At 57.9% G+C, this 20212-nt stretch overlaps 3 protein-coding genes across 4 annotated transcripts; 2 read left to right on the forward strand and 1 right to left on the reverse strand.

Moving 5' to 3' along the window:
- Nucleotides 1-130: 130 nt before the first annotated feature.
- INTS15 (integrator complex subunit 15) lies at nucleotides 131-8354 on the reverse strand. Of its 2 annotated transcripts, none has more exons than XM_082313099.1 (6): nucleotides 8059-8354; nucleotides 7158-7379; nucleotides 5738-5903; nucleotides 3293-3820; nucleotides 1405-1444; nucleotides 131-794 (listed from the first exon to the last, which is right to left on the reverse strand). In XM_082313099.1, the coding sequence occupies exons 1-6, from the start codon at nucleotides 8248-8250 to the stop codon at nucleotides 587-589; spliced, it is 1356 nt and encodes a 451-aa protein (XP_082169225.1). In that variant the 5' UTR covers nucleotides 8251-8354; the 3' UTR covers nucleotides 131-586. The 2 variants fall into 2 exon arrangements, 1 of the variants encoding a protein (XP_082169225.1); XR_014228285.1 differs by lacking the exon at nucleotides 131-794 and adding an exon at nucleotides 2507-2924.
- A 3348-nt stretch (nucleotides 8355-11702) lies between these two features.
- On the forward strand, nucleotides 11703-14927 carry LOC309591217 (deoxyribonuclease-1-like; the record flags this gene model as incomplete). Its single annotated transcript, XM_082313248.1, has 8 exons — nucleotides 11703-11849; nucleotides 12389-12477; nucleotides 12645-12728; nucleotides 12869-12984; nucleotides 13850-13962; nucleotides 14270-14427; nucleotides 14506-14602; nucleotides 14874-14927. The coding sequence occupies 8 exons, from the start codon at nucleotides 11703-11705 to the stop codon at nucleotides 14925-14927; spliced, it is 858 nt and encodes a 285-aa protein (XP_082169374.1).
- Nucleotides 14928-16722: 1795 nt separating this feature from the next.
- LOC309591218 (deoxyribonuclease-1-like 2) lies at nucleotides 16723-20209 on the forward strand (the record flags this gene model as incomplete). The annotated part of the gene is made up of 8 exons (XM_082313249.1): nucleotides 16723-16869; nucleotides 17206-17294; nucleotides 18321-18404; nucleotides 18521-18621; nucleotides 18696-18808; nucleotides 19049-19203; nucleotides 19327-19423; nucleotides 20159-20209. The coding sequence occupies 8 exons, from the start codon at nucleotides 16723-16725 to the stop codon at nucleotides 20207-20209; spliced, it is 837 nt and encodes a 278-aa protein (XP_082169375.1).
- Nucleotides 20210-20212: the final 3 nt, after the last annotated feature.

Raw genomic sequence — 20212 nt, forward strand, 5'->3', positions numbered from 1 at the left:
TATTTTATGCTTCTTAAATTGTTTCCTTTAATAGGAAGTGCTGCTTTACTCTACCTTGTGCTTCTGAAACAAACAGTTGTGTTCCAAAAATATACAGTGTACACGTACTCTGTAGCTATAGATACAAACATTTACAAAGAAACGAGCAGGCTGGAGTGGAGTGGCTTGAAAAATCTCACGCCTTCCTTTCTGGCCCTCCTAGAGGAAGGCTAGCTGGGCTCACTGTGCCGTAAGTAGATCAGGGCTACTGAAAAACACATGATAGAGAAATATCATACCACGGTGATTATATGAAACAATGTGGATCAAAAAAATCTCCACACACTGCAGAGGTTTGGAGTTTCTGTTGCCTCTTCCCACCCCTCTCCTTTTGTCCCTATGATCTGCTTTAGTATCCGCATCCCGCATCCAAATCGACTGCAGCCTACCCGTCTGTGTCTTCCCTACTGCCGAAGGGCTGATCCCGTACGCGGGCATTGCTCAGCTTTACACCAAAGAGGAAAATGTGGTTCCCGAGACATTTGGTTTCATCTGCAAGGCTTCCTCAAACTAAGGGAAACTGGGTACACTCTACAGTCTTAGCATTTTAGCGAATAGGTCGGTATGGGAATGTCATTCCTGGTATAAATGTTTGTACGGGGTGAGCCGGGAGCGCCGGGTGAGCCGGTAGCGCAGGGTGCGCGGCGTGCGCGGGGTAGCCCAGAGGAGGAGTATGGATATGAGGATAAAATCCCGGTGGCAGAGCGCCGTGGGTCGGTTGCTGTACCGGACCTGAAATCACCAGCTGGAGCAGGCTGCGGAGAGAAATTCAGACAGGCGTGAGGATTATTTAGGGAAGGCTTTTGTCATGGCTCTCCCCAGCCCACAAGGGCCTGGCTCTGAGGACAATTCATAACCAACACACAGCACTGCTGAGAGGCAAGAGGACAGCGATTCAATTATGCTCTTTACAGCTTCCAGCAGACTTTTTTTTTTTTTCTTTCTTTCCCTTTTTTTTTTTTTTTTAAACTTGGTTGCTCTTTGCAAAGAGGCAAGAAGCAACGTGCAGTTAAGCTTAGGGTCAGGTAAAACAAGCAGGGAGCTGGGGATGGGACAACTTTGGGGCAGGTTTCACACTATAATTTCATTTTCCCCTTCTGTGCATTGGCTCTAACACAGGCTGGGCGAGATCATCTATATTGTGGGAGTCACTGAAGTCTCCTTCAGTCAAGAGTCCAGCTCCCAAGGGAAGAAGTGGCCAGCACTGTCTATCACCTTTATCCCTGCGCTAAACTACGTGTGAATGAAGGCCGACTTCCAGAAAGCAAACACAAATTTTTTAGAGGAGATTTTGTCTCAGCAGCCCTCAAGTGCGTGTCTTGGAAGGTGCCCCACAACCCAGCCAGCTGTAGAAAGGTCTCTTACTTGTTATGCGGTAGCCTGGAGCACACAGTTCTCAAGTCATCTGAAAGAGGACAGAAGACAACAATAAGGATAAAGCAGAAATTAGAGCAATTTTCCTCTCTGCTCTCCTTTCTAGGAAGATGAGATTACTGAAAAAGCTCCAGTCCTCAACAGATCCAGAATCCCATTCTCAGGCCAAAAACTTCCATAGGAGAGAAAAATGTTTCTCCATCTCACCGGTCATTACCGCAGCTTTTTGCACTTGACACTTTACTGTGTGTTCGAATTTTAACCTATGCTGCTATATAGGAAATGCAGCTTCATTTCAAGGCAGACCAAGCCTTAGTACAGAATTTGCAATATCGATATACTATCAAGAAGTAACTAAGACACAGGAAATACAAGGTATGACTCTGCCCACTGAATATGGCATTTATGCTGAGAGAGGCATCAGGTCACAGCAAGGCAAAGCTTACCCAATACCTGTTCTATGTTGTTTTGGTTTGGTTTTTTTTTTTAACAGTGCTAGTGTAAAGAAATGGTTGAGGGTTTGTGTTTTTTTTTTTTTTTTCCTGGGGTCTATTAACTAAAAATTGCACCTTTTTTACCATCTAAATGTCTTTTCCACAACATTTCTTGGTAATATCTGTATGCCTCACTCCTTTGTGAGCTGCTCCCATCTCTCCCTTGGTCCCATGCAAGAAGTAATTCTTTCAACTGATTTTCAGCTATTGATGAACAGTTTGTATTTGCCCCTCCAAAGCATAATAGCCAGAACCAAGGTATTTAACAACACACCCTCTTGGTAGAGTCCTTTCAGGAACAGCTTGAGAACAAACTCCTGCCTTTGCAGATAAACACTCCCCCAAAACACCGAAATAACTGTTTTTTCAGCAGCTACTTATACTGAATTACTTTCCACTTCTACAGTAAAAGCAAGCGCTCAGAACGTACCAGGTGAACAGCTAGGAAAAAACACAGCCAAAATAAGCCATCAACTAAAAAAACTCCACTTTTCTGCCTGTTCTTATTACACCCAGAGCTACTTTATGCAGGATTAGAAAGAATAACATCGACATTTGACCAGCAGCACCGGTTCACCCAGTGCAAAAGCCTCAGGCACCTGCTTAGGCAGAGGCCGCTCTCCACAGCTGGGGTCTGCAGTAACTGCCCGGGCTTTGGGGAGCTTTGAGCCTTCTAGTCGCACCAAGAATCGCCTGTTTTCAAGAGAATGTATCAGCAAAACAGTAGGACCCTGTGCTGCGTTAAGGCACTTCCCTTTTTCATCTCTGCAGTCTTTCGCAAAGAACTGGTTTTGGCAACAGGAAAGACAGCCGAAAGCCACGTTAGCGGGCTTCTTTACTAAGTTTAACCGACATCATACACACTGTGATGTGGTCTCATTACAGGAGACCTGAAGGCCCAGAAGTTCCAGATGAACAGTTTTTGTTTGCTTTTCAAATTTGTTGTCTAGCACGCCCACCCCGTGGTTTACCTACTTCATGGTTTCTCATCCAGCAGGCAAACTCAGAGAAGTCAGACTGAAACACAATTAAACAGTGCTTTTTAAATAGCTACAAACAATTCTGAGGGGGGCAAATTTGTCCCCATGCCCGACACCCAAATATAACTCTCTTGTGCACACTGCAAGGTAGAAGATCAGTTCTCCAGCTCTGCGAAGCAATGCACCAGTCACCTGCATCAATGATCTCTCCTTCCTTACTCCCCATCCAGTTATTTTCCTGAAGTATTTCCTGCACTATCGCTTCCCAAGAGTGGCAAACTACTACTTTGCTGTGAACACGTTGATCTTTACTCTCCCCATCCCAAAACTCCCTCTTACAACATCGACACACGGGAGAAAAAGAATCCCGTGCCAGGGTCTCCGCCAGCCTCACCGACAACTTACCTCTAGTGCACAGGAGCGCTCCTGATGCCATGGCCACTTGCAAAGCTTGAGCCAGCCTGTCTAGAGCCAGTTCAATCTCTTTGGATGCATTGAGAGGATTCAGTTCGTCAGATAGTCTGTTAATTTCCTCAACGAGCGGAACCACGTGGTCGAAGGGTACTAGCCCCAGGCGCCCATAAAGGTTCTTCTCTGTTAAATGCCCCTGAAGCATCATAAGAACCTGCAGGACACTTAGATGCAGTTTTGAATACAGCTGATGGCAATCTCTGTCTTCTCCTGAAGTCGAGTCCTTGGCAATTTTGCTGGGAGGGTGTCCATTCGAGAGAGAGGCTTTCTTCTTCCTTTTGTAAGCCAAGGGGGCCTTCACGCACCAACGGATCAGTCCAGTCAGCGGGGTGAGCTCTAAAAACCCTATTGGCAGGTTGGCTGCAATAGGAGTGTTTAGAAAGGTGATGAGGATCAAGCGGGGGTCTTCAAAGATCCAGGAAACAATCAACTCGAGCAGATCCGATGGAGGGATGAGGTCATCTGAAGACAGGAAAGATATTATTGAGTAAGCTCAGCCTTGCACTGCAGCACAAGACGGCAGCCTTTAATTAATCTCTCACACACACTCTTCCAGCACTGTCACACTCTTCCAGCACTTCCAACTTCAAAACCTCCCCAACTCTGCTGGTTTTTTCCAGACACCAAAGGCAGGTGCTCGTTTGTCCCAGGGAAGATACAACCATGTTCCTGTCAACTTCGCCTTGTCCACCACCAAATGCCAACATTTATCCCCTTTCCCCAGCAAAGCTTCTTTTGTCATTTTCTTCTCCCCTACCCATCACCTGCTCACTTTTTCTCTAAACTCAGTCTCCGTTGCCACAGGAATTACAAAGGGCAAGGGAATAGGAAAAACTTGTTGGCACTTCTTTCTCTTCACCCCAATCGTTCAACTCATTTCCTTTAAGGCTTACCTAAATAAGCCTGTCTTGTGGGAAAACTTAATGCAACAGCACAATCCCATGACAGGTAAAGGATTATAAGATTATGTAAAGCTTTAAGTAAGAAGTGAAAGGTGATTTTTAAGCAGCCTAACCACTCATCCGTGACAGTCATGAACTGCAGCTTGACTCCAGACAAGAGGAACACTGACTTCACAGTAATCGTGCATCATCCCGCCACAGGGGCAGGGTACTGGATTCAGGGACGTACTTTCGTTGCGAGTTGTGTACGCTGTCAACAAAGGGCTTGGCACAGAACTGTCTAGTCAGGTCTTTTGTCCCTGAAATCACTTATAGGACAAATCACCCGGACTACAGAATTACCAGTGTGCACTGGATACAGAATTGGTATTTTCCAGTTTTTAGCTTTTCTGAGACCTCTGAGTATCACAGATACTGCTGTTTGTGCGATCGACTCCTGTCCTCAGGACGTGGTGGAGACTGCCCAGTTACAGATCGCTCTTTGAAGAGCGAGCTTCCTTTTCTTGTGTCACCAATAACATTTCAAATAAACTAAGGAATTTAAAAAAATTACTTCCTATAACTCATGTTATTTCCTTTCTGACATGTCTATTAATTAGTTGGATGAACTTCTAAGTGGTTGCACAAAACAGATATAAAATACTGAGGAAGAATATGCTACGAGCTCTACCAAATACTTTTTTTAAAAAAAAAAAAAGCCTAAGCCTGCACCTCTCTCTCACTAATGCCAAGCTGCTTATCTGGAGAAGACTGTGCAAAACATTTCCTTTATCGATAACAACTAGTATTTGCTTTTTTGGATTTTATGTGATGTTGGTATTTAGTGCATGGTTGCTCCCAAGTCTACCACAAGCTCTTTGTCTCTCTCACTGAGTAAAGGTAAATCCATCTTATTTTAGACACCTACACATTTCTAGTGTCTGAGCAACAACCACCTGAGACAGGTCGTATCACTAGTGGTCACACGTGCAGTTAAAGAGCGCCTTGAAAGTACGCTATTGATTGCATTTCTTGTCATTGCTCAACAGAAATCCTGCTCCAGCTTGTGAGCGTTCAGAATTTGCATTTTCCCCCTTTTTGGAAGGAACTGGACTGCCAGAGCCTATGTGCTGGGAAGGTGACACACAACAGGGAGGCCAAACTGCCCAGCCCAGGCAGATCAGCTTTCACTCCAAGAGCTGCTCAATCAGTAAGGTCCCCATGTCCTTTGCCCTCTGTGGAGGACGTTGCCCTTTGTGTCAGGCATTACCTGGCTGCTTCTCCAGCAAAGACTCTCCCTTCAGCCACTGCGTGGTTATTTTTATTCTCACCCCAGTGACAGAGGAGGAAACAGCCACATCTCTGAGCTGCTTCTGGCAATAATTACGTGGTAACAAGCATCTTTAGAATTTCCACGGTTAATTCGCTTGCAATGGTTAATTTGCGTTGCATTATTCTGCATCTCTTACTTCAAAAGACACAGCTTGGAAACACTTACCTGAAGAGAGATCGTAGAGCGCTGTGACCGACGTAATGAACTGGCAGCAGAAGCGAGGACTGGCGCTGAATATCTGCTTCAGGGTCTGGATGGACCCTGGCACCAAGTTGCAGTAGTCATCGACCAAGGCTCGGGCTAGCCTCACACAGTACACAGCAGGGGTTCGCTGCAGGGGTGCAGGACGGCACACAAGGAAAAGCAGATTAAACCCAGTCACGCAACGTTCTCCAGAGCTGACTTCAAAGTTTACATTGCCCAAACACTCTGCCTGTCCACCTCACCCAGCTGCTTCGCCGTTTCAACGTTTGTGTTTCCACTTTCCCAAAATTAAAGCGCACTTTCTCTCTCTCTCTCTCTGCATATCAAAGAGTCACTCAGAAATAAAATTACAATTTCACAGTATTCAAATAGATGGGTTTTTTGTGTTTACAATATCTGTAATCTAAAATTAAAGCCTTTTACATCAATATTTTGACTTAGATGGAGATTTTTTTCACTACTTCAGCAACATAGTTCTGTAGTTCAACTAATTCAGTCAGAAAAACTAGTTCAGTAACCTCTCAGTTACGCTTGACATTTTTCATGTGGAAAAATTCTGTGCAATCACTTCAGAGCTGCAACCGGCCAAAAACTACACCTTCTTCTGCTATCCAGGTTACATCCCCTCCTCCTCTGCCAAGGCTCACCAGGCGGGAAAAGCGGGACCCCACAGAAACTGTACGGGTCTGCCTCCTACCACCCTTCCCTCCCAGCACAGTCTTTCTGCTCTTCCCCTTCTGTAAAGCAGGCGACTTCTGCACATCTTCTGAACAAAGATGCACTTCCCAGCATCTACAGTGGGGAATCTCAACGGGAAAGGAGGAGATATAGGAGATCCCTGACATACTGCATTCACGGATACGAATACCAGACACAGGTATGTTGTGCCCAAATCTCAAGAGAGGTTTGCCTCTTCTGCCGTGCCCAAACTTGTACGAGGGACAGTTTATTTCCCAAACTCCAGGGTTGGCTTCTTTGGGCAATGTGACCCCAAACTACCCTAGTTTTGCTCCCTGCGTCAGCCAAGCCGTCCACTGGTCCCTTTCGACATGCTGGGGTTGGGGGTGGTGGTGGGGAAAATACCAATAAAACTTTCACCCACAGTAAAAAACCCACAAATTTTCATCTGCCAGTGCAGCACACAAACGGATTGGCAAAAGCTCTACCTTCATGCTGGAGCAAAGGACTGGACATGAGCACAGACGTGGGGTGAATGTAGCTGCAGCAGCCAGCTGTTGTAGCATCTTAAACTGCCACGGAGGAGCAGGTGACTGCAACCGGCTGTCACTGACCGTTAGGCGACACTCATTTCACCCGTACCCGTCATGGCACACTCCCTCGCTCCTTCCCTGAGACTGCCCTGCCTGCACAGAAGCTGTACCTGCAGCCAGAAGGCAGCACATTCCAGAACTGGAACCCTGCAGACAGCCACTGCCATGGAAACCAGCTTTCCCAGTAAAGCCATCCTGCTGTCATCTGCTTTGTTTCCTTGAGGGCTGAAGAGAGACGAGAAAATGATCTGCCGGACTGAATCCTTGGTTTGCTCTTGGAAATAATTGCACATGATCTCAAGAAGCTGAAGTTCCTGAAGTGAATTCAATCTCTGAAAGAAAACAAAAGCAAAGCTGCAAAATATAGTGGGGCTCTTGACGAATCGAGAGCTGCTTTGATGAAAGACAGGGACGGTAAGGGCCGAGAGCTTCCCTCAGGTGTTAGAAACTCAATCTTTGTGCACAGTGTACATATTCAAGCTTCCTGAACCACCACTTACACAGAAAAGCTCTAGGCTGTATTTGAACACCTGGCTACCCAAGGCTGGTGCTTGCTGTGCCAGCAAGCGCTGCCCACGAACTGAGAGATAAGACCTACAGCAATACTGGGGTGAAAAAATATTTCCTCCCTCCCCAAACAACAGCACTAAGGGCACCGCCGGGCGGCCCTGGGAGGAGACCACGGCTGGGCCCAGCAGGCCAGCGTGCCCCGGGCCCACGCACCCCGGCGCTCACCAGCAGCTGTGGTTTCTGGTCGCTGCTCTCCGGGAGGGCCCCACCTCAGCTCCAGCCCACACCCAGCCACCTAAAAACCCTGGTACAGCCCAGCTGCAGCACTGGGAGCCTGCGGGCAGCCCCCAGGGGCCTCAGGCCCCACCGCACCACAGGTCCCAGTCCACCCAGGCCTTGCCCGCCGGCCTCCTCCCCGCCAACACCCCCAGTCCCCAGCCCCTGAGACCCTGCCCGGACTCTCAGGGCCCCGCCAGGCCTCGCCCCGCGGTCGGGGCCCACCTTGGGCGGAGCGCCGCGCTCCTTGGGGACCTGGAAGAGGAATTCCTCCAGCAGCTCGGCGGGGCCCTTGTCGACGAGGGGCAGCGGGGCGTTCTGCAGCTGGCTGCTGAAGTAGATGTCCAGGTGGTATAGCACCTCCTTGGCGGCGCTCAGCGCGTCCCGCCGCAGCAGCGAGTGCCGAATATCGCTCATGGCTCCGACCCCACCGAGAACGGAATCCCCCCTTCCCCCTCCTCCGCCTCCCGCCGCCCCTCCGGCCCGGCCCGGCCCCGCTCGGCGCGGCGCGGCCTCCCACAGCGGCGGCGGCGCAGGGCGGGCGGGCGCTACGGCGGCCCGCCGCGGCCAACAAGGCGCAAAGCGCGCCCGCCGCCGGCAGCGCCCCCTGGCGGCCCCGCCCGCGGCGGCGGAGAGGCGAGGAGGGGGCTGAGCGTCGGGGGGTCTTGGCCTAAGGGAAGCCCGGCGCTGGGGGGCTTGGCCTGGGGGAAGCCGGGCCTGGGGGGCTTGGCCTAAAGGAAAGCCTGGATCTGGGGGACTTGGCCTAGGGGAAACCTAGCCTGGGGGGCTTGGCCTGGGGGAAGCCGGGCCTGGGGGGCTTGGCCTAAAGGAAGCCTGGCCCTGGGGGGTTTGGCCTGGGGGAAGCCGGGCCTGGGGGGCTTGGCCTAAGGAAAGCCTGGATCTGGGGGACTTGGCCTAGGGGAAACCTAGCCTGGGGGGCTTGGCCTGGGGGAAACCTAGCCTGGGGGGCTTGGCCTGGGGGAAGCCGGGCCTGGGGGGCTTGGCCTAAAGGAAGCCTGGCCCTGGGGGACTTGGCCTGGGGGAAGCCGGGCCTGGGGGGCTTGGCCTAAGGAAAGCCTGGATCTGGGGGACTTGGCCTAGGGGAAACCTAGCCTGGGGGGCTTGGCCTAGGGGAAACCTAGCCTGGGGGGCTTGGCCTGGGGGAAGCCTGGCCCTGGGGGGTCTTGGCCTAAGGGAAGCCTGGATCTGGGGGGCTTGGCCTAAGGAAAGCCTGGATCTGGGGGGGTCCTGGCCTAAGGGAAGCCCAGCCCTGGGGGGCTTGGCCTGGGGGAAGCCTGGCCCTGGGGGGTCCTGGCCTAAGGAAAGCCCAGCCCTGGGGGGCTCTTAGCCTAAGGGAAGCCTGGCCTGAGGGGGCTTGGCCTGGGGGAAGCCCGGCCCTGGGGGGCTCAGCCTTGGGGAAGCCTGGCCTTGGGGCTGGCCCTTGGGGGGGTCTTGCCCTGAAGGGTGACTGACCCTGGAGGAGTCTTTGCCTGGGGGGGGCCTGGCCCTGGGGGGCTTGGACAAGGGGAAGGCTGGCCCTGGGGGGGTCTTGGCCTAAGGGAAGCTTGGCCCTGGGGGGATCTTGGCCTGGGGGAAGCTGGGCCCTGGGGGGCTTGGCCTGGGGGAAGCCTGGCCCTGGGCCTGGCCCTTGGGGGGGTCTTGTCCTGGGGGCACCTGGCCCTGGGGCTGCCCTGGGGAGCCGCAGCCCAGCTGGGGGGCTCTAGGCCCAGCCCTGATCCCACTGTGGGGAGCGGGGTGCAGGCTCTGGCCCTGCTCTGGGGGGGCTTGGCCCTGGGAGGGGGCTGGCAGGGCCCCCCCAGCCCCTGAGGAGCACCGCGCACTGCAGGGGCCTGGCACAGCTGGCTTGGGAAACGTGGCAGCTGCCTTCGGAGGCCGGGGAGCGCTGGGACATCAGCCAAGGCTGCTGGGGCAGGGCTGGGGTGGGGGGCCGCCATTCCCCAGCACCGCACGGGCCCCACCGGGGACATCACCTGCTCCAGGTGACCTCCTGGGGCCTGGGGACAGGCGCTGCGGCAGGGACCTGTCATTTTTCGGGACTCCCAGCTCGGCTCCACACCCGAAGACCAAAGCCGGTGGGGCCATGCCAGGATGCACCGGCTGCGCTCAGCCCTCAGCACTGGGATCCCGCCAGCCTCAGCACGCTCGCCTGAAACCAGCTTGCTGGAAATGTGGGGTGCTGGATGCGAACGGTTGGTGTTGGTGAAATAAACACTTTTTAAGAGAAATTGTAGCTGGTGATGAGTGAGAGCTGCCCACGCCCCGTATTGGGGAGCTGCTGTTCCCCATGAGCGGTCTCTGGGCTTCCCTTACACCTCGCAGATCTCTTGTCGGTGTTTTTATCGATTCGGGCGTGTTCTCAGCCTTACCTGTGGCGGGAGGTGTTGGCACTGGTTGAAAGGGTTGTTTTTTTCACTGAGCAGACCTTTATTTCCATGAAAAATGCCACCTGGAGCCTGCGGCCTTGCACGCTCCTTGGCTGGGCGACTGCTTGGCAAGGTGACCGCGTCCCTCCCCGTAAATGCAGCTGCCGCTCCTTCCCCTTCCAGAGACCTCCGACGACACGAAAGGTACGTCCTGTTCCCCTCTCCTCCTGCACCCCAGCAGCTCCCCCCTCCTCCCGCACCCCAGCAGCTCCCCCCTCCAACGTCGCCTTCTCCAGCTCAGCTTAATTTTGCCGAGACGCTCTGTTGGGGCTGAGCCTGGGCTCAGCGCACGAGCATTGCCCGGGATGGATACGGTCCTCTATAGGTGCCTCTGCCTGGGAGGCTGTGGAGGCTGCTGCGTCCCCCAGGGGCTTTGGGCAGTCTGTGGCGTGACCAAATCATAACATTACCAGATCGTGGTGTTACCGAATCGCCGCATTACCAACTGGAGGGACTGTGGCATTACAGATGGTAGTGTTTGCAGCCGTAGCAAGAATGCAAGTGGGGAGAGGTGAGGATTTAACTAGAGCAGCTGCCCCAGAAGAAAAAGCGAGCCTGGGGAGCAAGCCATTCCCCGGGTCAGGCTTCAGGTGTGCCGAAAGCTGGGGTGTTTGCCGGTCCTTTCAGCCCATCTTACCGGGGCCTCCGGTGGGGCCGTGTGCTCGGGGCGCGGGGGCTTGGGCAGGGCTCAGATCCCATCTGCTGGTGAAATATTACCCCGGGGAGCTGAGCGCCATGGGAAATACTTCCCAAATGCCTTTCCCCGTGGGTGGGAGCCGCCGTGCTGCCTCAGTGGGGGGTCCCGGGGGACTCCAGCATGGGTGAGGATGGGGCAGGGGCAGTGCTGGGGGGCAGGGGGGGCGGGATACCCCAGGAGAGGATGCTCCAGGCAGAGGAGGAGGTGGAGAGGGGTGCCAGGGGGGATCCATCCCTTGCTCTGTCCCAGCACGGCTGCTGGAGGGTCTTTTGGGTGTCTGGCACAGACCCAGGGAGGGGTGGAAGAGGCATAAGCCAAGGGACCTTGGTGTCCCCAGCCACTGCCACACGCTCTGGGCCAGGAGAGGTGTCCGGGCTGAGCGCGGTGAATGAGGAAGCGACTGCTCTGCGTCACCATGAAATGGCATTTGCTCCTTTGCCAGCGAATTATCTGCTCTGGCCTCGTGGGCGGTCTGGCCTCCCTCCAGGAGGGACAGGCAGGATGAGGCCCTGCGTGGGGCAGGGACAAGGACTCAGCAGCCCAAGGCTGGAGCCGGATGGCTGGATGGGGGTTCACCATCCCTGGGTCGTGGTGGTTCACTGGAAAATGGACGCCTCCCAGTGAAACCAGTATGGCCAGTGGGAATACCCTGGTCACCCTCATCATCTGTGCCAAATCCCCCTCCCAGCCAGGGGGGCTGAGCCCATCCCTGCCACTCTGCACGCAGGATGGTGGCCTCGAAGCTGGTGCTGTCGCTGCTGGTTGCAGCTCTCCTGCTGCATGTGGCCACCACGCTGAAGATCAGCGCCTTCAACATCAAGGCGTTTGGGGACAACAAGATGTCCAACCAGACTATCGCAGATATCATCGTCTCTGTGAGTGCTGGGGGAGAGGAGCAGTCCTGGCCACTCTCTGGTCTCTGGGATGCAGCCAGCTTGGGGCAGCTGGACACTAGCTTTCTGCAGGCACCCATCCATCCATCTGTCCACCCATCCATCCATCTATGTTGCCATTCATACATGCCTCCATCCACACCTCCATCCATGCCTCCATCCACCCATCTGCTCTTCCCCCATCACCATCTCCAACCTTGGGCCATCTCCACTCTTGCTGGTCCCCAGCCGAGGATGGGTGATGCTCGGTGCTGCCCAGGTTCCTCTCTCAGAGCAGCCTGCGAGCGAGGAGCTGCTGGGATGGTGGGTGGTAGACAGGCGGGCGTTAGAGGGCACTGTGTCACCCCAGGGTCCTTCCAAGCCAGAGGACACCAGCAGAGGATCTCCCTCCTTGGCTGTTGGGTCCCTGCTGTCCCCCTGTTGCCAGCCTGGGAGCTTTCAGAGCCCAGCCCAGGCACCCACGGGTGCCCCCACGAGCAGCTCCTGGCCAGGGGCAAGCAGCTCTGAGCTTGTCCCCCCAGATCCTGTCGGGGTACGACATCACCCTGGTGCAGGAGGTCCGTGATGCCGACCTGAGCGCTGTGAAGAAGCTCGTGGACCAGCTCAACAGGTGACCCTGATGGTGGAGGGCACGGGGTGCTTGCAAATGAGATGCTGGGACAGATCCTGGCTGGTGTCTCGCTGTGCCGCGGCACCTCTGGCTTGGCCGGAGAGAGTCCACTGGGTGCTGGAGGGCACTGGGAGCCTCCTCTCACCCTCTCCACATCTTGTTCCCAGAGCATCTGTGCACCCATACAGCTTTTTGGACAGCATACCCCTGGGTCGGACCAGCTACAAGGAGCAATACCTCTTCATCTACAGGTAAGGGACGCCGCCAGGGTCTGGCGTCCCCTGCGTCACCCGCTGTCCCCCTCAGCAGCCCCCGAAGGGAGGTGGGTACCTTTGGGGGTCCCAGCTATGGCGGGAGTGGTGCCGAGAGCTGCCCCGCTCTCCTCCCTCAGGTCGGACCTGGTCTCTGTGCTGGGAAGTTACTACTATGATGACGGCTGTGAGTCCTGCGGGACCGATACCTTCAGCAGGGAGCCCTTCATTGTCAAGTTCTCCTCGCCCACCACGCGTGAGCAGAGCCAGCACACGGCAGCACCTCGGCCGGCACTGGGGGCTGCTCGGACCTGGCACGGGCTGAGCCCGGAGCTGTGCCTGCCAGGCGGGAGGGTCGCACCCTGGAGCCCAGCTCAGGGGCTCCACTGGGGTCCTTCACTGCTGTGGGGTCCCCTGTGGGTGCTCAGGGGTCCTGGGTACCTGCCCAGCATGGCTAGCGCTGCCTGCTGTTTCCCACCATGTGCCATCTCCCATCATCTCCCATCTCCTCCCATTCCCTGTCATCTCCCACCGTGCGCTCTCTCCACTTGCCTGCCATATCACATCTCCAGCTGTTTCCCGTCACATCCCACATCCTATCACCTGCCACCTCCTATCTTGTGCCATATCCCACCATCTGCTTCCTCCAGTTGCATGCCGTCTCCCATCACATGCCATCTCCCATCACATGCCATCTCCCATCGCCTGCCATCTCCCATCGCCTGCCATCTCCCATCACCATCATCTCCCATCACCTCCCATTTCCCACCTTGTGCCATCTCCTACCCCATGCCATTGCCTCCACCCCCCTGGCAGCTCCCCAAGGCACACATGCTTTCCCATCTCTTTCCCACCCCGTCTCTTTCCCAAAACCATGGCGGTTTGGAAAAAATGACAGGAAACAAGCAACAAATCCCAAACCACGTGCAGAGGGATGCAGCTCCCCGCTGGAAATTCCGGCCTGGAGGACAGGCAGACCTCAAAAAGCCAATGTACCCTTTCCCTTCGGCAGCTTTTCCCAGCTGGTAGCTGGGGCTTGGCATGGGGTGGTCCCCTGGGGTTCCCACTCCCTTCCCGGGTGCTGCACCCGAGCCGGGAGCTGATGGCTGCCTGTCTGGCAGAGGTGGAGGAGTTCGTGATGGTGCCCCTGCATGCCGAGCCCAGCAGCGCGGCGGAGGAGATCGATGCGCTCTACGACGTCTACACCGACATCGTCAACAAGTGGGCGACTAATGTAAGCGGCGGCGGGGAGCTTGGCTCCTCCCTGGGGCAGCCAGGCAGGCTGGGCTACAGCCACCACACATCTGGAGGCCGTCCTGGGATGGACATGTCCCTTGGGAGACCTCTTGTACCCATCGGAGCGGGTGCCAGCCTGGCAATGTCTGGGCAGGGAGCTGCTGGGTGGCTCTGCTGCCATTACTGGGGGCTTGTCCCCCTGTGCTGGGGAGCCCCAGGGGGGATTTTGCTGCCCCGTAAGATTTTAGGGAGCCCTTGGTGCCCTGTAAGGTCCGTGGGCAGGGACACAGCACACTGCCCTGCAGAACGTCCTCCTCCTGGGCGACTTCAACGCCGACTGCTCCTACGTGACCAGCGCCCAGTGGCCGTCCATCCGCCTGCGCTCCCTTGACGCCTGCGAGTGGCTCATCCCCGACAGCGCCGACACCACCGTCGCCAGCACCACCGACTGCGCCTACGACCGGTGGGTGCCGTGGCGGTGGCATGGGGGCTGGCGTGGGGGGAACTGGCGGGTGCTAACACCCCCGTGATGCCCCGGCAGCATCGTCGCCTGTGGCACTGCGCTGCGCCAAGACATCGAGCCCGGCTCTGCCACTGTCAACAACTTCCAGAAGACTTTCCACCTCCAGAGCAAGGATGTGAGTGAGGGGCTGGGGCACACGAGCCCACCGGCACTGGGATCCAACCCACTACGCCTCCCGGGAGCACGGGTGGGCTCCCCGTTCCCCAGGGTGCACTCGAGGGTGGCCTGACCCAAACCCCTGCACCGATGCAACCCCCCAGCCTGAGCATTTTGGGGTATGCTCTAAATTTTGGGGTTGGAGTGGAGCTTTGGGGTCCTAGCCAGCCATGACAGCAATGGCAGGTCTGGATGAGCTCAGTCATCTCTCTGTTTTCCCCCACACCCAGGCTTTGGCTGTCAGCGACCATTTCCCGGTGGAGGTGACCCTGATACCCCGCTGAGCCCGTCCCCGTGCCAGCAGCTACCAGGACACCCTGGCACACACCTGCATCCCTCATGGGAGTCCACACACCACCAGTGCCAGCCAAGCTGCCTGCCGTCTCTGCAAGGAGCTGCTCTTCGGGGTCTTGTGGGAGTGGGATGCTCTCCACTTCCATTAAAAAATGAGCCTTTTCCAGCCCTTGCAGCTCTGGAGGGAGGGTCCCTTCAGCCCCCCCAGCAGTCCCCCACACCTGAGCCCCCATCCCCCTGCCAGCGTCAGCCCCACCAGGGCTGGAGCCAGCGAGGTCCCGGGGGCTGGGGGTCCCCTCCTGCCATCGAGAGCCCCAAACGTGCGGGGCGGCAAGCCCTGCTCCCCTCTGAGCTGCCAGTGGTAAAGGCAGGGACACCGGGAAGGGCCTGGGAGGCTCGGGGCAGGATTCACCCCCCTTGCTGGGTCGCAGGATGCCCTTCCACTGGGTTGGGGGCCGTATCCTGCTGGAGCCTGCCTGGCTGTGGGGCGGCTGATGGGTGCTGACGGTGAGGGTGGGGGGAGACGGAGGACATGAGTCAGTTCCTGAGGGGTTTGGTGCTTCCCGGGGGGGTTTCGGTGACAGCACAGCGCCAAGGGACACTGGACTCATCCCGTGACTGGGTGTGAGGATGCAAAACCCAGCGGCGCACGCAAGAGCACGGCAAGCCCCAGCACGAACAGCCGTCGCCTCCCTGCCCACTCCGCTGCCGGCACCCCGGCAGAGCTGCCCGCTCCCTCAGCCAGGGTGATGCCATGTGCCGAGGTGACGCCATGTGCCGGCGCAGGGGATGCCAGCTCCGCCGGGGCTGCTTTGGGTCACCAGTGGGGCTGATTTGGGTCATGAATGGGGCTGTTCTGGGTGACCGCCGGGGCTGCTGTGGTGGTTTGCAGCCGTCCTCTTGCCCAGGCCGGCAGTGCTCAGCCTGCCTGACCCAGACACCCTGCCATTTCCTTCTCTCCCCTCTAATTACACCATCTGAATCATTCACATTAAGGCCATCGCCCTTTGCTGCCTGCCTGGCCGCCAAGCCCCACACCATGACCCGGGGGCCACCCCGGCTGCAGCACCCCGAGTCCTGCGCACCCACCCAGCCCCACCGGGATGCCCCCGCACCACTGCTGTGCCTCCCCGGCCACCCTTCGCCGCGTCGGCACAGGGGCGGCTACGCCGGCCCCACCCTGCTGCCCCGTGGGTTTTTGGTTTCCCAATGTAGGAAGGAGCCCAAAGCTGTGCCAAAACCCCCACGGGGGTGTCCGACTCATCCTGCTTTGCCGGCACCTCCGCTGGGAATAAAGCCGCCTGTCCTGCTGCTGGGAGGGCAGAGGTGCTGCGCGCTCGGCACGGTAAGGACGGATCTGGGCTCAGCACCTTCAGCTGCGAACCGGGAGGGACTGGGATAAGCTGGGACGAGCTGGGATGAGGAGTTGCTCCCTTACTCTGACTGTGGGGACTGCGATCAAGTTTAGGGACGCAAAGCAGCCCAGAGTGCTGGTGGCGGCGGCTGGGGCTGGTGGGCGATGGAGACGTCCCAGCGGGGAGCGGAGCTGGGCGATCCCAGGGGCGGGCAGAGGCGCTGCCAGGCGGATTCACTGCGGCAGGATGGAGTTCAGCTTCCCCTGGGACCAGCCCATGCCGGCTCCGCAGGCTACTCCGGGCGGTGCAACAGCAGGACTTAGGAAGGACCTACGTGGATTTTTTTTTGCTCTTTCTCCAAATCCAAAGCAGTTTTCCAAGTTCGGCTCCCATTGCTACACCCCTGCGGCTCAGCATACCTCCCGGCAGGATGGGGACCGTGGCGCTGGCACTGTTCCTGCTGGCCATGGCTCTCCCATGCCCGGCCACCGCCACACTGCGCATCGGTGCCTTCAACATCCAGGCGTTTGGAGACACCAAGATGTCCAACGAGGAAGTGGCGGGCATCATCGTCAGCGTGAGTGCAGCCAGGGATGGGCTCGGCACTGGGGCAGACCCAAAATGTGGCTCCTGTGCCAGGGACACGCGGGGACGTGGCCATGGATGGGATGGCATCCCAGTGTGGGGGATGCCCTGGGAGGATGAAGGTTTGGTGGGGACCAAGGTGGGATGCCAGGCACACCCCGCAGTCCCTCTGAGCCCTCCGTGGGGACACCTGCCCTGATGCTGAGGGATATGCAGGTCCCCATGGTGCTGCACCCAGCACCGCGTCTGGGTGCCCGGCCAGGAGATGGGTGGCCCCAAGCCAGCAGCAGGCTCCCTCTCACCATCGCCATCCCTCTCGGTCCTGCAGATCCTGCGCCGCTACGACGTGGCACTGGTGCAGGAGGTGCGCGACTCCGACCTCAGTGCCGTCACCCAGCTCATGCAGCAGCTTAACAGGTACGAGCGGGGCTGGGGCCGAGAGTGCCTGGGCTGAGACGCCAGCGTTAGCAGGGAAAGCCAAGCTGCCTGAGTAATAAAAGGCCAAAAAAAAAAGTCGTCCATCGGCAGAGGGTTTGTTTTTGGAAAGAGGAATAGGAGAAAAGTGCTGGGGCTGAGGCTTTGAGCAGGCACTGAAAAAGCCACCGGGAATAATGCAGGGAGGAGAAGGGGGATACAGGCGGCACAAAACCCCTCCGAAAGCTGCAATCCCACCGGAGCACACAGGATGGAAAGGAACTACAGCTCTGGCGAGCTCCGTCTCCACAATCCAACAGGACTGGGCAGAGGCAAGGTGTGGGATGAAGCGGGCAGGGGCAGGCAGCCCCCTGCACCCCAAGACCCTGTGCGTGGCAGGGGGACCCCGGCATGGACCCAGTAGCGGACGATGCTCTGAAGTGAGCGGCTCAGGCACCCCAGGAGGAAAAGGGGCTGCTGGGGTGGGCTAAGATGAGGGGCTGGATGCTGACACCGTTTTGGGTGAGGGCACGGGCCAGGGCCGGGCAGAGGCTGCTGCTGCCTTGTTGCAAGGCGGTGAGTGTCCGTGAGCAGGTATGCCCAGCCCATGTCCTCACCCCTTCGGTGTCCCCTCCAGCATGGCCACAGAGCAGCTGGGGCAGGGAGGGTGACGCTAGGCTCCGCAGGGCCCCGGGCTGCTCATTAACCTAATTTAGCTTTGCTGCAAATGAAGGTGGGGAGCGTCCCTGCAGAGAAAGGGTGGCAGGAGCCGCCCTGCATCCTGTGTGTGGCCGGCCGTGCCCAAGGAGCCACCCCGGGGTGGTGGGGACAGCAGGGTGGCTTGGAGCCATTACACCCCATGTCACCCCACAGCCAGGGCACAGTGGCCCATGGGGACAGCAGAGCAGGACTGGCTGGTGCCAATGCCACGGCCACCCAGCCCCTGGCCATGCCGAGGCTACCCCAGGACGGTACCAGCCATGTCACTGGTGCCAGCCATGTCACCATCCTGCCTTTGCATCTCCGCAGCGTGTCCACGTCCCCGTACGACTACGAGATCAGCGGCCCCCTGGGACGGGAGAACTACAAGGAGATGTACCTCTTCATCTACAGGTAATGGGGCTGGGCGTGCTGCCGCCTGTCCTGTGGCACCATGGGGCCACCGACACCGTGGAGGGGACACAGGGGCCATGCCGAGCCCCAGGGTCACCATCCCTTTGGTCCCACAGGACAGACGTCGTGTCCGTGGTGGACACCTACCAATATGAGGACCCTCAGGACGTCTTCAGCCGGGAGCCGTTCATCCTGAGGGTCTCAGCGCCCCACACCAGTAAGCAGGGGGATGAGTGGCCCCGGGCGGTGGCATGGGGTGGCCGCAGGGCTGACGTCCCTCTTCCCTGGCAGAGGTGGAGGAGTTTGTGCTGGTACCACTGCACTCGGCCCCGCACGATGCTGTTGCCGAGATCGACGCGCTCTACGACGTCTACCTGGACATCATCAGCAAGTGGGGGACTGACGTGAGTGCCGCTGGCACCGAGGGTGGGTGCTGAGCCCTGGGGACCGTTTGACCCACGCTGGGTCCCCACTCCAAGGCGAGCGCAGCTCATGCAAGGGTGGTGGGATGGGGACCCTGCTCCTGCCCCGTCCCCTGCCACGGGGGATGCCCCGGCACCCGGGGCTGACCGCTGTGGGAGGACTGGTGTCGGGGACAGCTCCATTCCCCAGCTGCCACGAGCCCTGCCATCTTCCCATCGCAGAACATCATGTTCCTGGGGGACTTCAATGCTGACTGCTCCTACGTCCAGTCGAGTGACTGGTCGGCCATCCGCCTGCGCACCAGCGATGTCTTCAAGTGGCTGCTCCCCGACAGCGCCGACACCACCGTGGGGAAGTCGGACTGCGCCTACGACAGGTGAGCGCCGTGGCGGCACCGGGATCCCCTCCCCGGCACCCTGGGCCCCCCCTGCCGTCCCGCGCCACCAGCGGCCGAGCGCAGGGGCAGGAGCAGGACCCACCGCCCGCGTCTCCCTGGCAGGATCGTGGTGTGCGGCGCCAAGCTGAGGAGAAGCATCGTGCCAAATTCAGCTACCATCTACAATTTCCAGCGCGCTTTCAAGCTGGAGCAGGAGGAGGTGAGCTGGGCTTGCAAACCCGGGGCTCAAACAGGCACCAAAGCTGAGCTGCCCCAGGGAACGCTGGCTGCGGTGTCTGTTCGGGATTAGGCAGCTGGGCCATGGCCATGGCCATGTAGCCACTGCATTTAAGAAAAAGCCCAAAAGTGGAGTTGAAGCAGCTCCAGCCCAGGCTGGTTCCAGCCACGGCACGTGTGCCCCTGCCCAGCGCCTGCCTGCTGGGACACCAACACAGACCCTGCGTAAGGCACGCTCCCCTCCCGGGACACAGCAGCCTGCAGCCAGATAATGGGGAGCTCGGGGTGTCGAGGGATCCATGGGTGGAAACGGGAGGGGAGATTTGGGGTCATTGCTTGTCCCCATGGGGAAGAGATGAGATGCGTGGGGTTTTTTGTAGTCTTTCACAGGCAGGACCCCACGGCGTGGGGCAATCAAAGCCGACCCCCAACCACCCATAGCTGGCACAGAGGTCCCAAACGAGACACAAGGGTCTCGGAGGGCAGGCACCCCCCTGCCTGTGCCCGCCCCAGGCCACACCTGGGCATCTCTCCACGAGAGGTGCCAAAACTGGAGCCTTGCGTGTTGAGCGTCTTGGGGTTGGGGACATCGCATCCCCCTCCAGCAGGCAGAAGGGTTTGGAAGGGTGATGGCAGTCGCCCTTGCTGGCCCCACCAGCACGGCGAGTGGCTCACCGAGCCCCTGCGTTACGCCTCCCCACCTCTCGCCCTCCTCCAGGCCCTGGCAGTCAGCGACCACTACCCGGTCGAGGTGAAGCTGATGGCTTGAGCT

Source organism: Platalea leucorodia (genome assembly GCF_965183815.1).
Source record: "Platalea leucorodia genome assembly, chromosome: 5".
NCBI lineage: Eukaryota > Metazoa > Chordata > Aves > Pelecaniformes > Threskiornithidae > Platalea > Platalea leucorodia.